The 16065-nt window shown below is 34.2% G+C and overlaps 1 protein-coding gene across 1 annotated transcript in view; it reads right to left on the bottom strand.

The window, feature by feature from the left end:
• LOC135204206 (filamin-A-like) overlaps window positions 1-16065 on the bottom strand; it is a 275259-nt gene that overhangs the window by 108231 nt on the left and 150963 nt on the right. Inside the window, 10 exon segments of the mRNA XM_064234296.1 lie at window positions 3194-3329; window positions 3457-3587; window positions 3758-3925; window positions 4104-4260; window positions 10665-10794; window positions 11223-11379; window positions 11718-11890; window positions 12338-12502; window positions 13149-13361; window positions 13823-14389. Coding sequence (XP_064090366.1) covers window positions 3194-3329; window positions 3457-3587; window positions 3758-3925; window positions 4104-4260; window positions 10665-10794; window positions 11223-11379; window positions 11718-11890; window positions 12338-12502; window positions 13149-13361; window positions 13823-14389 — 1997 coding nt within the window.

Genomic DNA, 16065 nt, shown 5'->3' with positions numbered 1-16065 from the left:
ACCTAGACTTAAATGCATTGCCTTTCATATTTCGAGATTAGCTTTCAAACATCAAAAACACTGATATCCAAGAGCTTGTATTTAGCAAGATAATTTTCCTCAACATGCATTTCTCATATTTATTCAAGGCTCCTATGTGATAAATAATCTTCAGCATCCTGTCTAGCATAAAATATGAGAGCCAAGTATAAATCAAATCCAAACAAACATCTTGGCCATAGGATAAGTAATGATACATATTTTTAGAAAAATGATGAAAACATATATATTGGGTATAATAAAAAAAAATCCAAACACGAACCACCCTTGTGCCAATGAACGAATGAATAAATGATACAGAAAAATAATAATAATAAAATTTCTATCAAACATAGCCATTACGTTACAAAAATGTACACTCACAAATGCCAGAAATTTGTTATATGTACAAAGTTTCCTTTTGAAGCAAACCTAAAAAAGTTGATTCAACATAAAAGCTTATAGGGAGGTGAATGTCTAATTTTTCTTAGGGCCTTTTGTGAAACAAAAAACTGTATCATAACCATAGATCACAAACGGCACAAAATTCAAGTACGGAGACCAAAATATTTAAATAAAGGCAATTACCAGTACAACTGTTTCAGTAACACCTGGTCATGTTGAAATAAAAACCTCCTTTTGAATGTGTAACATTAAACTTTCATGAAGCCCAGACGGTATATAAAGGAGGAGAAAGAGGGTGTCCTGGGAGGGGAGTGGGTGATACAAGGGGTCGAGGGGAAGGGAGAAGAGGGCTTAAATATATAAATATCTGTCATTAGCGCCACTTCTGCTCTGTTTCTTCTTACTTCATCCGCCCCCAAACACTATTCCTTGCCAACTTCATCTACCTTCCCATCAATCTTGATTTTTAATGCTAATTCCCTAGCATTCTGTTGGAGAGAGAGAGAGAGAGAGAGAGAGAGAGAGAGAGAGAGAGAGAGAGAGAGAGAGAGAGAGAGAGAGAGAGAGAGAGAGAGAGAGAATTTTACCTAGTGAAAAAGGAAAAACATAAAAAAAAATTTCCATGAAGTGAATAAGGAAGCTGACATAACATCAGCAATCAAATCTAAATTCACTTCAATACAGAATTTGAACTCTAAAAGGGATTTTGACGTAGGAACTCTGTCTCGGTTTCTCTCAGTTACCCCATTGCATATGCAGTTGAGGTCACGAGCAAACACCTCTATTCAGACCATGGTTATCTTGGGTAGCATTGCATTCTTGGCTTGTTTTGATGACAATACTATTTGGCTTTTTAATACAACTTAAAAAAAAAACTTTCCTCAGAGTGCTTCAGTACATTCTTGAGACAAAGTTTGCAGGCATTTTTTGTGAATCTGTATGGATACACACTAAATATATACTATACGTAGTCTTAAGTTTGAGATCTATCACTTTACTTATTTCAGCTAGCAAAAAATCCCCCCCACATCAATCACTGTAGGATCATAATGATACCCAATTAATGTTATTTCAGATTTTGTCTGTTGCTGTGATTAACAACCTGCCCATTATTGTCTTCTGTTCAGTCTAAACTAAAATTTCAGTTTTATAAACAAAATTTGCATTATTTCTCTAATTTTAGAGTTCTTGCATAATGGTGTAACAGAAAAGTTTCTTGGAGAACCGCAATTACATTTACAAAGAAACTAAACTACGTGACTATAAAAAGGCACTACAGTAATGCCAATTTTTTTTTTATTTACATGGCCTTTTTGTCACTGTAGAGTGTAGTGTTGCAGGGGCATGCTTTCTCCCATATCCTCATATCAATTTTTAGTACATTTGCCACCAATATTTATACAAAGTAGCAAATATTTTGTAGTAGAGGTGCAAAACTCAAGTCATAACTCTTCTCTAAGCACAAACGAATGTAATTTTCATTTTGCAATCAGCACTGACAATGCCTTGATGCTTGGCCTAAATGTGCTTTTAGATTCTAGAAACAAGATTGCATGACACCATCCAAGTGTTGTGAATAGAGATGATTCAGTACTCCATAAAACAAAAAATATACCACAACTCTAGCACAATTTACTAAATATGATTTATCTTTCAACACAGAAAATGTACAGTGAAATTGTAATTTTTTTCTAGAAAAAAAAAAATTAAGGAAAAAATTGGGGGACATGAACTGCCCTTGAATGAGAACTGGCTTCTTTCAAATATACACAAAGAAAGAAGTGCAGTACGAGAATACCTTCTGCAAAAGCATCCATTTACTGTAGTCATCAGTAGCAACAACTTAAGATATTGAGATAAAATATGAGAGAGAGAGAGAGAGAGAGAGAGAGAGAGAGAGAGAGAGAGAGATGAGAGAGAGAGAGAGAGAGAGAGAGAGAGAAGAGAGAGAGAGAGAGAAAAATCTTTTTCTTAGAGAGAGAGAGAAATACTTCTTTCCTTAGAGAGAGAGAGAGAATACTTCTTTCCTTAGAGAGAGAGAGACTTCTTTCCTTAGAGAGAGAGAGAGAGAGAGAGAGAGAGAGAGAGAGAGAGAGAGAGAGAGAGAGAGAGAGAGAATCATGCTTTCCTTCTTTCGAATTTTTAATCACAAAATGGTAAGCAGGTCACAATCCTCTTTACTTGTACTAATTAACCCTTCCCAAAAATTAAATCTCATTTAAGTTTTCCATACAATTATCATTAGTACTTCAATCTTCATACTGTGTTAATTTAATTTAACTCCCTCTGTAACACAATGGCAGTTATGAAAGTTGATAAGACACAATGCTCTATTAAATTCAGTCAATAATGCTTATTCAATTTGATATTATAAAAAAAGGTTTTCTACTAAATACCTACCAAAGAAAAAAGCATGAGGAGCTTCAATCATTTATTAAAATTCATTGTACGTCAAAACAACCAAGTATGCTGAAGTACAGTAGTATTTAGTTTTGGACAGCAAAAACGTTTAATATCAACGTTCCTCTCTCTAAAAAAAATCGAAGACTCTAGTTCCTTCAGTACCAGAATCTTAATAAAGGACCTAAAACACCTAGAAATTTGTGGAAGCAAAGTACTTACTCTCAGTACAGAGAAAGCTGTTTGCTATCAACTGCAGATCTTTCTAAAAACCTAGCTGCTAAGCACTCCAAATAATGCACCACCAAGAGAGGGGGAGTTGACAACAGTAAGGTAAAAGAAAAAACATATCCATACATTTGGTACTCACAGTGAAAGAGTAGAAACCATCAGGTACAGGTTGGCCCCCAAACTTCACAGAAAGAGTGTATTCTCCAGCATCTTTGACAGTATAATATATGCTGAAAGTTCCATCACCATTGTCCTCGATGTCAATATCCAAATCACTAAGAAAAAAAAATGAAAACTGATCAAACCTTTTAAACTAGTACAGAAATATATCAAATGTGCAATGTTTATAGAATTCACTCAGTATTTCTTGACATAACAAAAACTACAGAAATTTATCCTCACCTGCCAGACGTGGATCGTATTCTACAAGTCACAGCCCCATTTCCTGCATTCTTTGCATTCACAGTAATACAGTACTCCTCACCAATATTCAAAGAATGATTGATGCCCTCAGTAATTTTACATTCATCAGCCTGTAATATTTTATGGCATTTAAACATTGTAAATGCCAAGCAAGTTACATATAATATAAAAATATGTTATTCATCATACAGAAACATTGTTGAAATATATAAAGGCCTTTCCTACCTACAACGATATCTCGATTAAAAAATCTTTACAAAGTATATTCATATCAAATTACCTTTCCAGTAGCAAAGGCCTGGACAGGGAATGGTGAGTGTCCAACTTCCTCATCAGCATATTTAACAGAAACTTTGTACTTCCCACAGTCATCTGGAACATATGAGGCACTGTAAGTGCCATCTCTGTTGTCCACTACCTTCACTTTCCTTGGATGACCATCCGGACCCTAAAGATTATAGCAAAAGACGATTAAAAAAAAAATCCAGAAAATTCCTCAACACTTTCTCAGTTTTAATTTGTAATTATACTTTTTACTTGTTATGCAACTACAGATAACCTGAAGTTATGTAACGTACAGTGTACTTGTCATTCAACTACAGATAACCTGAAGTTATGTAACGTACAGTGACAGCCACTTGGAGATCTCCTGCACCAGCATCATTTGTGTCTATTACAAGCTCCGTTGGTAGGGAAGCAGGAATGCCTTTGCTAGAAACACCAGAACCTGAGACTTTCACTCTATTTGGTTCCACAGGTGGCCGCACACGAGTTCGGAATGGACTAGAGAGAGAGAGAAAAAGATAAAAAGATGATTATGGTAAAAAATATATGGCATCGAAAATTTGTAATACATAAACATGTTCAGATGGAATGTGATTTTGCTCACAAAGTCATTTTAAAATTGGATAAAAATAAACAGATGCAATTACAGGTTTTTCACATTTTATAACAATAATCAAAAGAAATAAATACTGGCACATGAAATCATTCACGCCAAGCAAACAAAGGAAACAACATTCTGAACACAGTAATAAAAATACCTAACTGCCTATATATGTCAATCATACCAAAAGCAATCAAGGCAGAAATCAATACAAAATCAGTCATGGGTCCCAAACTAGAAATGATTCACCACATGCACCTAACTTATAAGAAATAAAACATATCTAAACCAAAAACACATTGATAAATTCTCTCCACACTTATGCACACAAACCAACCATATAATAGATTTGTCTGCGTACCTTATAGAGACTAAAAAGCATTCAACTTCACAAAAGTACAAGTACTATATGTTATATAAATTGTGCGAGAATGCATTATGTAATAAAAGGATAGTTCAGTTTTTGCTAAGTCATCGACTAACTGTGTGTGCATTTGCAGGTTTCACTGAAGCTTGAAAATATTGCATCTGTGACTTTAAGCATCACTGAAATCTGAAAATATAAAACATTAACTAAATTTTATGAATATGCATAGTTCACTGTATCACTGGAACTAGAAGGATGTCTAAAATCTTGAAGTCTATCATACCAATACTTCCAATGACGTTTCTCCAATTTTTTTTAAAGCTTTTTGTTCCCAGAAGGGAAGAGGCTGTGTACTTTCTGGGGATGATTTACTATACTGCAAGTCTGACACACAACAGGATATCTTCCATCTGCAGAGGTAGGAATCTCCTGTCCAACAAGAAATCTGACCTTGTTTCATTACAGAAAACCAATCACAATATATGATTGCATAGGTCAATACGCATACTGATTTAGTCCAACCTGCATTAAGGAGGATAGATATTTTTTCAGTAACCATCCTCTAAGGTTTAACTGACAGGTTCAAATCTTATGAAGTGGAAACATTTTCTCATACAGTTATAATCTCTGAAGAAGATATTCCTGACCAGCAAGTTTTGAATGAGGCCTCTTGAATTCTAGCTGTAAATGGATTGTGCGCCAACATAAAGAAGCAGCATGGACACCTTTGATGTAATATTAAGAAAACTTTTCTGGTGTTGAATTCTTCAGCCCTAAAGCAATGTTGAAAAATTACTCAAAGGTACAATGACATGTCACATATCTCAAGATATAATAATATGAGGACAAAATTATAAAGAGGGCACCTTGCAGGTAGACCTACATCAGCCTTTTTTAATGAATTGTGGTGATTAAGTTCACTGGGTTCAAAACCACATGATTTTAATTCCAAGGTTCATGCCAGACTTGAAAATGTGTCTGATATTGCTTATAGATCTAGTTATTGCTTGGAAACAATGCAATTCATGTCTGCAGCCAACTCTGAAGATTTGTGACAAATCACTGGTCACCCTCTCCAACCAGACTATCACCTTGTCTCTCCCTTTTTTGGCTTCAACAAGCATTACTTGCTAATCTGCTATTGCCTTTCACAAGATATACTGAGAAAATTTCTAAAGCGTGCTCTTTGACACTTGCAAGATAACATCTTCACTAAAATCTGGAGACTGTTCCTGCAAGAATTGCTACTTGCACCTTTTGCCAGGATTAACTTTGCAATCCCCAACACCAATTTCTAGGTTAGTCACTAGTTCCCATTCTGAAGGATATGTAGCTGGATGCACTTTACATGTATTAGGGCAAATGCCAAATTAGAAAATACAATCTGAATAAAGTATCTAATTTGAGAACTTCATCAAGCACTTAAGAATAGGATTGAATTGTTCACATATCTAAGTTCTTTTGTTTAATAAAGAGATTATTCACAGGGCATAATACTCAGTATTCAATATGAATTGCAATCTGATGGTCACTTTCCACAAGATAAACACCTGTGTGTTATGGATTTTTGAGTGCTTGTTACATGTATAATTAAGCTTTCTATAACTATTCATATCAGCTTAAAAAACAGTGAGGGAACTCACTGCTGACCATAGTTTATGATAAGAAAGACTCAGCTGGAAAACATTCTGGGAATCATTTAGCTAAAATCACTTTTGTGCATTTGCTTTAGCTATTAACAGTTCTCACTGACAGGACTTTTGATAACACATACTCCAGTCTCCTAAGGGGGTTTGACCACTAGGCATTACACACATAGTATTTCTGGACCTCCTCTTACTACTATGCATTCACACCAAGTATTACAAGCTGTGTGCATCTGTATTTCTGTTGTACAAAATTTTTATGTTAATTCTTACATTTTATGTTTTATAACTAAATTACGTATTATTTCATGTCAGTTCGGAATTGCTACAGTCCTTCTCATTAAAAAAACAGATTGGCAAGCTATGAAACATGAAAATCTTTAAATATGGGTACCTAGATGTATAATTATCCTTGGAAATATGATACTGCATTTTTAAACTTTTCTACACAAATAATCAGTGCATTAACCCTACTCATTTAAAAACAAAAGACATGACACTTCCATATCACAATGAAAACCAGGTGTCAGAAAGTAAGTACCATTTCTAGCCAATCCACAAGCCGAGACTTATACATCCCACAGAAACTTTGAAGGAGTACATATTGAAACCTAAAATCGTCCAGAACACTTCTGTGTCCTCCAATTCTTTCTCCATCTCTATAATCCTGAAATGCCAAATTAATAATGTTCTAGTTGATGATGATTCTCTGTAATACTGAGTATTGTATTATGATCTTCCACCAACTGAAAAGTAGGTCTACCATGATCATAAGTGCATTTTTCTTTTAAGAAACTATATGCCATATTTTTAAACGGTAATTATTCCATCTTTATTCCTTTATAAAAAAAATAAAAAAAAGAGGGCATCTGTGTAAAAAAAAAAATAAAATGCTTAGTATATTTAAATACGTAAATGTATGCTGTATATATGAGCTTCTGTTAGTGTTCTTAAAAAATCAGCAAACAAATTAGAAATGTAACACCATGCACTACAAAAGAGCTATACAAGAATCATAACAAGCATTAAATATCTATTAAAAAACTATCTAATACAGAAACAGCAATTTCATTCTAAAATGCACTTTAGTATTTTCTAATCTAGTCATAGTAAAAGGGTGGTAAAACCAATGTCACATTGCGATATGCCATGATGTTTGCATCTACTGATTACCTTCGAAGCGGGCTGACTATTGAGGCAGATGCTGGCCTCACGCGTAATCTGAATGGACTGCAGCCAGAAGAGACTATGGAATTATTGTCACATTAATGGATTCCTATTGCTCTAGACCAGTTAACGTTTGGGTCAACATTAGAACATTTTTCTGCTAAGATTAATGAAGGATTTACAACAGAGAGCAAATAGGATTAGGTTATTAGTTTAATTAAAATATATAGCTGTTAAGAAAATATAAAAAAATGTTAAAAATGACTCTGTTACAGCTGATATATAAATCATTCATAACTATTATAGAAAACTTTGAAAACTATAAAATAAAACTTAAGTAATGAATATGTTACACTACATCATATGTAGTTAGATCATCATACAAAAGAATAACAGCTGGACTGATACAAGACTGAAATCCCACTCTTTTTTCATATATTTTCGCTGAGGTACCAGAAGCTCATTGTACACACTCCAACATCACACATATAAAAAACTTATCAAGCTACAGTCATACTTTTGATGCTTGCACTTGTGCCATAAAACTATAATAAAACTAAAACTGAAAACTGTTTAACATACTTTAACAAGGTCACATCATAACAATTACACCTTACAGACCTGCCACCTCTACCATCCTTAACACCAAAATAAAAATGAAAGGTCTGATGTCCACGTACCAGTCACCTTTTAAGTGTAACAATTGTCTACATGTTGCAGCTGACTTAACAGTCTTACCTTGTACTATATTCCAACCTCTCATATCAACATTATCTTTTTTCTATGAACTTTTAAAATGAATCTTTAAACACAAAATTACAAACAAATTTTTATATTGCGTAAACTGACTTCCAAGGTGAAAATTCAAAAAAAGAAGACAAAATGGTATTGCAAAACCAAATGTAATGACGAATAAATACCTTTATCACACTGTACTATTAAAACTCCTATCTTATAGGAAAAATTGTGACCAAAATCTTTATAGTATATCCTTTTCACTCCACCAAACAGCTCTCTCTTTCAAAAAATTATTCTGAAGTTTGTATTTGTTTGCATTAAGGTAGCAGAATCAAGGCCATTAAACCCACAATATCAATGTTCAATGGCTGCTAAAATGGCAAAACTATGACTACTGTACAGAGAGGATAAATCTAACAGTCAAAATAAGGTGAAACATGATTGCGCTTGGTCTTTTACTTAATCTTATGCTAAACATCAGAGATTCAGTTGACAACTCACACAATTTATATTTTTGGTAAAAATGTAAAAGGGGTATTTTTCCCAAGGAAATCTATACTCTATATGTATATCAGATTAAGCTACATGGAATAGCACATACCCAATAATGAATACTACAACAGTATTGAAATATAGTGTTAGGAACCCACCATCCTAACACTAAACTTCCAAGTGCCTGTTCATAAACCATCCTCAATGAACAACAAAATCTCTTACTTAACTCACTCCTAAAAGGCTACCTCAACATTTCAACAATGCCTTACCAGAACTCACAACTAAATGATACATGGTAAATTCATGGAATATTTCAACAGCATTTCTTGTAACCTTAAAAAACTCAAGTACAGTACTTTCAAACTTAAACGTTCATCTCTCACACAAAAAAACAAATTTACCCACAAAATTAGGTTAAGTATTCATCTTCCAAAAAAAACTGAAGAGTAAAATCTGCCCACAAGAAAAAAAACCCATTGAAATGAGGCCAGAACTAAGGACAAACTCAACCAAAAGAACCAGCAAACATGTTTTGGGGGTCCCCCTTTATACATATATATATTAAAGGTTCCACCATTTGTAACACTGGAGGCATAAACTCAAATTTCCCTATTGCACATGACTATTTAACAAGTCATGATCATGGTGATTTCATGGAGAGCACAAAAATCACACAATCATCAGAGTAAATCTTTAGTCTTGAATGTGATTAACCTTAAAACTAATGCACAACACCAGGTTACTCATGAAAACAACTATTTGAGAGAAGATGGACACATACACATGCATACACACACACACACACACACACACACACCCTTTCCCGATATTTAGAAGAAAACTAACCTGAAAATGCCATCAAATTTACACCTCTCAAAACATTTAAACTGTCCCCATAAATTCAAAAATAAAAGTTCATCTATCCATCAAAAGCCAGGTAATGCATATGTCTGTGAGAGTCTATCTTATGTTGATAATAATGAAAAGCTATGCTCTAAAAAGAGAAAACTTTTTGGAATACCAGCATATTAACTAAATTTGTCATTGTACTAAATTACAATCAGGAACCCTCAACAAGAGCTGCCACTAAAGACAACCACCTCACCAGTATCTCTGAAACAACACAATGGGCTTCAAAAAAACTATCATACTAATGAAAACCATAAATACAAGGTATTACATACTTATTGTCTTAGTATTTTCTAAATTAATCCTTAGATATTTATCATCTGTTAACTGGAAAAAAAAGCTAAGGCTGCAATATTGATTCTTTCCTCTAGTTGTAAAGAATATCTTAAAATTCATAGTAAAATGCACTCTATGCATAATCATTCGCAAACAATTTTGTGAAGATGAAAGAATCAGCAGATCCTTCCCCTCCTCCAGTTCAAAAACTAGAAATTATCTTACCTTTCATCCTACAAAAGAATTTTTAGTTGCCAAGATTAAGCTTAAATAAAATATCTTCTCTTCTAAAACTCTCACCACTAGAAACTATAAATCCTGCATCCTCCAAGACAGAATAGCTTCCTATATCAATATTATCTTCATTGTCAGACATAATGAGATTCCTCCTAAGTTCCTGACTATATTGAGTCAGTTGGTTGTGGAATTTAAAAAAAAAAGGGGGGGGAGGGCTTCACTACAAAGATAAATTCAAAACCAACTGAAAATCATCTTTTGCATCATCTCTCACCAATTCAGAAAATTATGCATCTTGATATGTAAAGTTCAGTGCTAAAGCAAAACACTGTTAATCTAGCATATACAAGTGAAAAGGCTTCCTGACAGTTCAGAAGTTTTTGCTGTAAAGTATAAAATATAAATAAGGTTAATTACAGAAAAGTATAGGCCACTGTATAAGTAAGTAAAAAGAAGAACCATTTACCTTCCTGGAACAGGTTTTCCACCCCATGTAATATTAGCAGTTTGCATTGTGCCTTCATCATGAGGTACGTATGTGACATCATAGGTTCCATCTCCATTATCACGTATTTCTGGATTTCTAGGTAAGGGGCCTGGAGTGTGATAAAATCAATGTGATACAAAATACTCATACTTTGCCTACAAACAAAAATATTGGACTGAATAAAACAAATGTTTTGATTTTCTACCTTTTCAGAGGAACCTCTTACAAGACTGTTGTAACAAAATAATGCTAGCTTATATCCAACCTTCAGCTCATCAGCTTAGTATATACAAGACATATGACAAGCCTCTTATGTTTGAGTTTTTGGAAAAACTACTAATACCAATTCTGCAATAAGGTGCTAAAATACATTTGACATTTATCTCATTTAAGGGGGTGAGGGATGACCAGTCCTATCTTTTCTTACTTTCTCATTACCATTCAAATTCTTTGGGGTCAAAGTACTGTAGAAACACAACATTATGCAAATCCACAAACATTGCAGCACACTATAAATAAATTAAAACTTGCACTCACCATGTTCAGTTTTTATGTCAACACCCAAGGGGGCTTTCCCAGACTTAGAACCATCTACATGGAAAGTGAGAGGTACACCAGCTCGCACCTTTCCGGGTTCTATTCCAGAACCCCAAACTACCACTTGTGATGCATCTACACTATGGTCAACAACCACCTGGAGTAACAAAAAATTTAGATTGTATTACACACATTAAATGTTCTTGTGTCTTGGCTAATACAAACACACCTCAATAACTAGACATTGCCCAAAATAATGACCATCAAGTAATAATACTCCTCAGTAAATGCTGACATAGCAGAACAACAAAATAGTATGATTTTTTTTTTTTTTTTCTTTTTTTTTTTTTTTTATAAAATCTTATATGCAAGCAAGTTCTTCAATAGAAGTTGCTAATTCTGATACTTAAACCTTTGCTGAATTAACAAGCAATGATATACCTATACAGTATATGTGCATTTCATAAACAACCAACCTAAAATTTTGTGAAATACCTTGAAAGGTGATCCTGGAATGTTTTGATCAGCAAACTTAACGACAATGTCATAATCGCCTGCTTCAAATGGAACGTAATCTACTGTACAAGAGCCATCACGGTTATCTTTACATGTCATCTTTGCTTCTGATGGACCTTCAACAGATAAACCAAGTCCTCCAGTGCCTGCTCCTGAAATACAGGGAAAGATAAAATGTTCATTTGAAGTTTTTTAAGACACCAACACCAAGCCAGTTAAGTAAACTTATAAAATTCAGTTAACTAGCCAATTATGTTTTGTTCGACTAAAGGGATTTTGACGTAGGAAAAATCTATTTCTGGGCGAGTAAGCCGTGTCGCCCAGTGAAATATGTTCCTTTAGCGCTATTTCTAAGGTAAAATATTGCTATAATACCAGAGAACTGCTAAATTGGACATGCCAGAATATTCTGACTCGCTCACCTTTATTAAAAGGTGTCGGTATGAATCTGGGGCGAGTGAAAAACACTACCACAGCAGCCTCTCCAATTAGCCTTTTCCACATCAAAACCCTTTAGAAAAGGGTATCTCAGTACATTACAATTGCACAGTAGTACATATATACATAAATAAACACACTGACTAGTTTCAAAACCTTACCTTTTGTCTCAACTGTGAAAGTATTGACTTCATTAACAGATCCGTGATCAAGGCCAGGTCCATAGGCATAGCATTTGTTAGGGTCACAACCACGGCGTACATTAACAGTGAAAGGTGACCCAGGAACAGGTACTCCATCATACAACAAATCAATAGTGTGGCGACCTGGAATAATTTGATGTCATGAGATGATTAGGTTATGTACATATATGATATTCTGAACATTAAAAACTAAGATTTACATTCTGAACATGTACAAAAGTTATTTCCCCATTTCCAGTTAATTAGTACTTGATAAAATAGAAGGATGCCATGGAATTCCATCAAAATAAGTCAGTGGCAATAATAACAGTGATTTGAGTTTTCATTCCATATTTGGCCATTTAAACAAACCTCTAACAAAAATATGTTAATTATTTAGTTCTTATTCTCCCATCTGAAGATTAAAAAACTATTAAAATTTATTTAAACATGCTCTCGCTCTCATGCACATATACAATCCCCAACATAAAGAAAAACCATTCACCACTGGGATTAAGGCAGCACATTCTATATCCTGGACATATAAAGGTACTAAATGAAACCTATGTTGTAGTTTGTCACAAATCTCTGGTACAAAAAATCTTGCATACCCCTTCTGATGGTAAATTCTTACATGGGGATAATCATGCATAAATGGCCGAGCCATTTTTCTTTTAAAGGGACAAGAAATCTGGTGGCTCAGTGAATACTACCTCAACCATCAGTTTGAGTAGCATTCCATACATCAACCAATCAGTGCATAAATTGAAAATTCACTAAAATCACTTACCTTCTTCAAATGGAGTATAAGATATTTTGTAGGTACCATCTGTGAGTGGTTTCAGGAATGAATCTGTGCGAACACCAGAAGGATTTGTTATGACACAAACCACTTTGCCATCACCTTTTCCATCTTTAACGTCGTTGGTCTTTGAATCTCTCCTTAGGTTGGCAAGTGCACGAGTGTCCACAACAAAATCAGTCAGTGAATTCACAAACACACCTGTAATACCAAAGCAGCTACAGACCCCAAATTTAAGATATTGCTTTTTCTGGACATGGAAAAAGTTGCAATATATTCACAAGTAACAATGTTTCATAAAATATGAATCTTAAACACTAATCTTAAAACAGTTCAAGCATAACACCGATGTTCAGTATCTACCTACATAAAAAAAAAAAATAAAATAAAAAAATACACACTGAAAAATAACCACACAGGTGTTAATGAAATAAACAAAAAATTAACACCTCCAAGTCATGTGCTGGAGACTTGTATTTTGTCAGATCTAGTAAGTTCTCAACACACTGCATGCTCAGATTACCACTTGTAACAGTAGTTTAAGTTCAGGTACCATAGAGCTAAACTCCTCCTTGATTATACTACAACACTATCACATGCTTCAAAATAAAATATCACACAGGGTCTATGAATACTACAGCTTGCCAAGACTTAAGAAGTACCATGAGGTTGAATGCCATTGCCAGTGACTCTAATCTGCTTGAAATCTTGATCATGGGTGATGAGGGCATGAAATGGAGAGCCGTGGATGTGCCGTTCATTGAAAGTAATATTGATTGAATAATGGCCTGCCTCTGTTGGAAGGTAAGCCACAGCACAAGTACCATCACCGTTGTCTCTGCAGTTAATGGCAGCTTCGCAAGGTCCTTCAACCGTAACTCCAAGACCACCCTGACCAGCCTCTCTTGTGTCTATAACAAACTCTGCAGGTCTACACACAATGCCACCCTCAAGTCCAGGTCCCCATGCTCTGACAGCAGATGCATCACCTCCAGGTGTACACGTAAACCTATAAGGTGCAGAGCTGATAGGCTGGCCCCCAAATTGAATCGATAGCAGATATTCTCCAAGTTCCGTTGGAGTAAAGTTTACCAAGTACCCTTCATGAGTTGGTACAACATGTGCACGTACCCTCATGCCAGACGGTGAAGTAATTGACACAGCAAAATCGGCTCTCCCAGCATCTTGTGTGATAACTCTGAATTGTTGCAGGGAGTTGATGGGCGCAGCTGTTGTAGTGATGACCAAGTCAGCTCCAAAAATTATCACACAAAGCACTCATGCACATATACACCATCAATGCATGTACACAAACCCATTTATCAGAAAATTTAAGTTGCAATTCAAATATATGAAAATTACAAGTAAAAATGTTTATCAATAATGCAAAATATCATATAAGAACTGTCATATTTACCATATATATAGAAGTGATAAAAGAAAATAATTGTGGTAGGGAGACTGAACAAATGAAAAAATATTACTCAAAACAAATAGCATAATAGAAGAGACCTGAATTCTATGAAGATGATAATCAATATACTTGAAGTTAATCTTATATTCTCTCTTTCATGACTACAATAAAGTTTTCCTCAGAGTACCTACAGTAAATAAATTCTTCCTTGATAGAACTATATTTAATTTATCTAAGGTGCAAGTTCTCTACCAATTTACATCTGCAATTATTTGCATAAAAAAACACACTTGTACACTCCACATCCCAATATTATTGGAAAGAAACCTAATTCTACTTTAATCAAAAGTAGGATATGACATCCTGACCTTGTAACTGATGTGCTTACTTGTCTGTTCTGCTGTTCTCCTATCAGTACATGTCAGAAACTTTGTCTTATTTTATGTTTACATGTGTATACCCTAGGCTCATGAACTTTCATTTTTGTTTTTTTAACCCGTGGCACTTATAACCTAGTTTCAGTCTAAAAGAGACATGTCAAGAATGATTTAAAGGTCTTTCCATCTTCTTTTAGAGGGAAGGGAGGGATCTTTTCACTAAAATGTCCTAAATTCTCTACCTTCTTATTTTATAGCTTATAATAAAAAATTTTCCAAAGAAAACAAGGATATATGTGATAGACTATTTCAGTTTAAATACTATTTTAAAAGTTCATCTGTTCCTTACTAAAGGATTTATGGACTATTTATATCCATTCAAACAAGAATTAAACCTTTTCTTAATGCTGTTATGAAAGAGTGTGAATTCTTTCTGAAAGAAAATACATCACTGCATTCAAGAAGTCAAGAAACTATAAAACCTTAAATTAGTATATTGTATGAGGTCTATACAAAAATTTGTTTTCAACTGCATTATTTGTTTATATCTCTTCAAATAGAAAGTATACTGACATGTAGATGCCATTCACCTTTAACCTATCTCATGGGATTGACAGCAAACTTCAAGCTTTTCCTAGCTGTGGTTTAAAATACAGGAATAGTACTGTGATTGGTCATGATACAATTGTACCTAAATCAATTACATATAAAAAAAAATGCATAATAGGTACCCTGAAGTCTACCAAGAAACTTTTTTCTGGTCTTTCTATGCATACTGCATAGTGTTTCAGAGCACTTGCTACATTTGTAAATATGTATGCCCATTTTGTTTATTGTTTTGTCTGCTATACATATAAGCTATGTGATATTTTGAAATAACTTTTCCCACTGAAGCAAATAGCTGAAGTAATCAAAATCAACAATTTAGGACAGTTACATAGATAATGCTGTAATCAAATGAGAATATTGTAAATAATGGTCATGTAATTAAGTTTAATAATTAGCTAAAATGCTACCTGTATTTATGCTTGGAATGTATAATATACAGTGTTCTACCAAAAACATTACCTACCTAATTTCACCAATTAAGAACCCAATGAAATTTAGCCTGTAC

Source organism: Macrobrachium nipponense, chromosome 44 (genome assembly GCF_015104395.2).
Source record: "Macrobrachium nipponense isolate FS-2020 chromosome 44, ASM1510439v2, whole genome shotgun sequence".
Classification (NCBI taxonomy): domain Eukaryota; kingdom Metazoa; phylum Arthropoda; class Malacostraca; order Decapoda; family Palaemonidae; genus Macrobrachium; species Macrobrachium nipponense.
The sequence above is the reverse complement of the archived record's forward strand: the minus strand, read 5'-3'. Positions and strand labels throughout refer to the sequence as shown.